This window comes from Chaetura pelagica, unplaced genomic scaffold (genome assembly GCF_000747805.2).
Source record: "Chaetura pelagica isolate M959 unplaced genomic scaffold, ChaPel_1.0 scaffold47, whole genome shotgun sequence".
Lineage (NCBI taxonomy): Eukaryota > Metazoa > Chordata > Aves > Apodiformes > Apodidae > Chaetura > Chaetura pelagica.
The window spans coordinates 112070-115333 of NW_009954140.1; the positions used below are offsets into that span (position 1 = coordinate 112070).

General features: G+C 47.0%; 1 protein-coding gene across 1 annotated transcript in view; it reads right to left on the reverse strand.

The window, feature by feature from the left end:
• The window catches only part of UNK (unkempt family zinc finger), a 23656-nt gene continuing 20392 nt past the window's right edge, over positions 1-3264 (reverse strand). The window contains exons 15-17 of the mRNA XM_010002723.1: positions 1606-1787; positions 811-1068; positions 1-427 (exon numbers count right to left, since the gene is read on the reverse strand). Of these exons, the coding sequence (XP_010001025.1) occupies positions 272-427; positions 811-1068; positions 1606-1787 (596 nt within the window). The 3' untranslated portion in view covers positions 1-271. The remainder of the gene's footprint in view (positions 428-810; positions 1069-1605; positions 1788-3264) is intronic.

Genomic DNA, 3264 nt, shown 5'->3' on the forward strand with positions numbered 1-3264 from the left:
CAAGAGTTAGAATTAGTGGGACACGGGTGAGGGGCAGTTTAGATACGGGATGTAAAATATTAAAAAGTGCTCTGCAACTAATTTTTGTTTTATGTGTGTATGTGCATGTGTGTGCATGTAGCAACACATGCACAGCCACGCACATACGCACACGTATATACATATATATATCTACACATACATATATATATGTACACATACATATATATGTACGTATGTATAAAGTTAAAAAGTTCTATACGATATGATTAGAAGAAGTGTCCTTGGAAGGTCACGACTGGAGGGAGAGGGGCCTGCTGGGCTGGCAGATGGGACACTCCCCCTTCTCGGCGCAGGTCTCGCACAGCACCGCGTGTTGGCACGGTAACACCACCCGGTTCTCCTCCTGACACTTAAGGCATTTCACTGACTGCATCTGAAATACCGCCTGCAAGAGAGGGGGACGGGGCACAACGTAAGCAAGGTCACACAGCAAAAGGGTTCTCCCTTCCTGAGCTATGCAGTTTGGGGCACCACCAGGGCAAGACTTGCAGGTCTCTACCCGTTTTGGTCCTCTGAAGCAAAAGCACAGCACCTCGACTTTTGGCACTTTGAGGGTCAACAGAGCAGCTCTCCTTGGCTTAAACTTGGTTTTAGGCACCAAGGTGATGCCCACCTTACAGGTACTGTCTGTAAGCTGCCTAAAACTCTGCCTACATCCCCAGGGAATGGGTTTGATATGCTGCTGATTTCTGGCTGTATTAAAGAACAGGCTAAAAAAAGCTGTGGAGCAGCAGAGAGAGGCCCTGGCTGCAAATCCCCAGCACTCACCTTGTCCACTTTCTCCAGGTTTGCCCGCAGCTGTTTCTGAAGTGTATAAAGGGAAGAGAGAGACAGAGTTTCCAGGTCAGAGAAGGAGCGCAGAAACTGAGGGTCCTGGCCTGTGTGGATCCTCTCCAGCTCCTCCTGCAGTTTCTTCACTTGCAGCTCCAGGGCTTCCCTCTGCTCCCGGGCCAGTTCACATTCCATGTTAGCTGTGTTGGCGCGATCGTTTGCTTCCTCTGCCTCCTTTTTCCAAGCATCACAAGCCTGCAGGTTCCAACAAAGAGGGTAAAAGGAGCAGTCTGAAAACTCGGTCAGCCTCCAACAGAGATTCCCAGGCAAAACTATCCATTTTTATCCACGTCTCCCCAGGAGAATGTCCTGTCCAATCTGCTCTGTTCTGAAGCATCCTTGGAGCTTCACTGCCAAGAGCTGCTCATTCCAGACACCCCACCTGGTCGGGCTGTGGTCTTACATCTTTGGCTCATACTGTCCAGAGGACTAACTTTGCATACTGGCAATTGACTCAAATCTGTGACAGTTTGCCAGGTGTGAAAGATTGTCAAGCACCTCAGTACACCTGTTGTGACACCTGCCCAAGCAGCCTCTGAACAACATCAGGCTCAGTGACTCAATCCCCTTTTCCAAGGCAGAAGAAAGAACCAGAACGCTTGAGAGAACGTGTCTGTGAAACCCTAGAGCTCTTCCCATCACCTCAATGTCTGGGGAGCTTCTCTTTGAAGGCTGACACCCTCCTACTCCTTTCCACTCCCTAATCCCTCTTCCCAGGTGTTATCCAAGTACCTGTTTGGCTTGTTTCCAGGACTCTTCCCACTGCTTTATTGTGCCGTTGGCTTCATCCAGCTCTTGCCGTAGCCGTGCCAGCTCCGCAGCACCTGGACCTGACAGAAATGCAGGTGAGGTACTGGGCGAAAAACTCCCTGAAGCAAAGTGCTCCCATATGCTGCTGTTCATCCCATTTAAACCTGTTTCACAGGGAAATACAGAGGGTTATGTCACAGGTGCTGGCAATTTCCCCCATTTCCTCCCTACCCTTGTGAAAGCCAGGATTCAAAAACGTGTAAATAGGGAAGAGAAGATCATCTTCAGAATAACTCTCACCCCCAGGAGTCCCTCCCAGAGGGACTTGAATAGGGGAATTTTCAGACCATTTGGCCTTGTCTTTAAAGTATAAAGGGAGGACACAAGAAACTGAGTGGAGGCAACTTTTGAACCAGGCTGGTTTTAGATGCATCCACTTCACAACAGAGCTGGCTACCAGCTTGAATCACCCTTCTCATATGAGAACCTCTGAGCTGCTACTGCCTTCCCCCTTTCTGTGCAGCACAGCCCTGGGGAACAGATGAGTACACACAGCCCACCCAGGTGGGGCCTCCTGCCACACTATGCCCTAAAAGTCTTCTGCTTCTGTCTCAGCTTAGGAAAGGAGCCTCAGTTCTCAAGCAGTGAGACTAGAACACACCAATGTCATTACTGTTTCCACACAAGGAACAGCACCAACTGGAAAACCCTGTTTATAAACAAGTGGAGGCCACAGTATATACACCAGTTTCACTCTGCAGAGTTCCAGCATGAAGCTAGTGATTGGCACTGGAGGAGACTAACTAACCACTTCCCTATTTTAGCTTGTTAAAATTATTTCTCTTTTCAGAAAAAAAAAATAAAAATCCAGGTTTAGGAAACAAAGCAGTAGAAAAAGTTGTAAATAAAATTGTCTTTTTTTTTCTTACAGACTTACAGGTTTGTACTCTTCTAATAACAACTGTTTTTTCTTAAAATAAGTATCCACACTTTGCACTCAAGGGAGAACTAACAGGAGAAGCTGATACTGGGACAGATTTACTGAGTGATGTGGACTCTTGTGCACACAGACATGCACCAGTTGGATGCAGGAGTCATTTTCATTCAGTGGTGCTCAGCACTGGCTGTGGACACTCCTACATCTAATTGCACCTGATAACTCTGAATTTAGAGCAGCTGAACTGACTGTGTCTGCAAGGAAGCCCTGGGGGCAATGGCCTCTAAGTGAAAGCCAACTCAACACCACTTCCTTCCCATTTAGTGCCAGCCAAGACATAAATAGTTATTAAAAAAAATACAGCTGAAAAATAGCAACTTGTTTCCACTAAGGGCTTAGGTGCATTAACAAGTCATTTAGCAGAGCAACAAGGACTCTCCACTGGCTCAGGCCACTTACCACAGATTTATCCCAGCTGCTCAGAAGCATGCTCAGTTGAGAGCAAGAAGTTGTAATGGAACCTTAACTCATATTTTGTTTTTAAAGCTCCAGTCTTCTTGAAAGGAAATTAAGCACTGAGCAGGATGCTGGCAAGCCACAAATTCTGCCATCATGCTGACCAAGCTTAACTCCTAATTTCTTTTCTTCTCCTTCTTTCCACCTGCTGCTCTCATTTCACACTGGAAATAGCAAGCCCCTTTGCT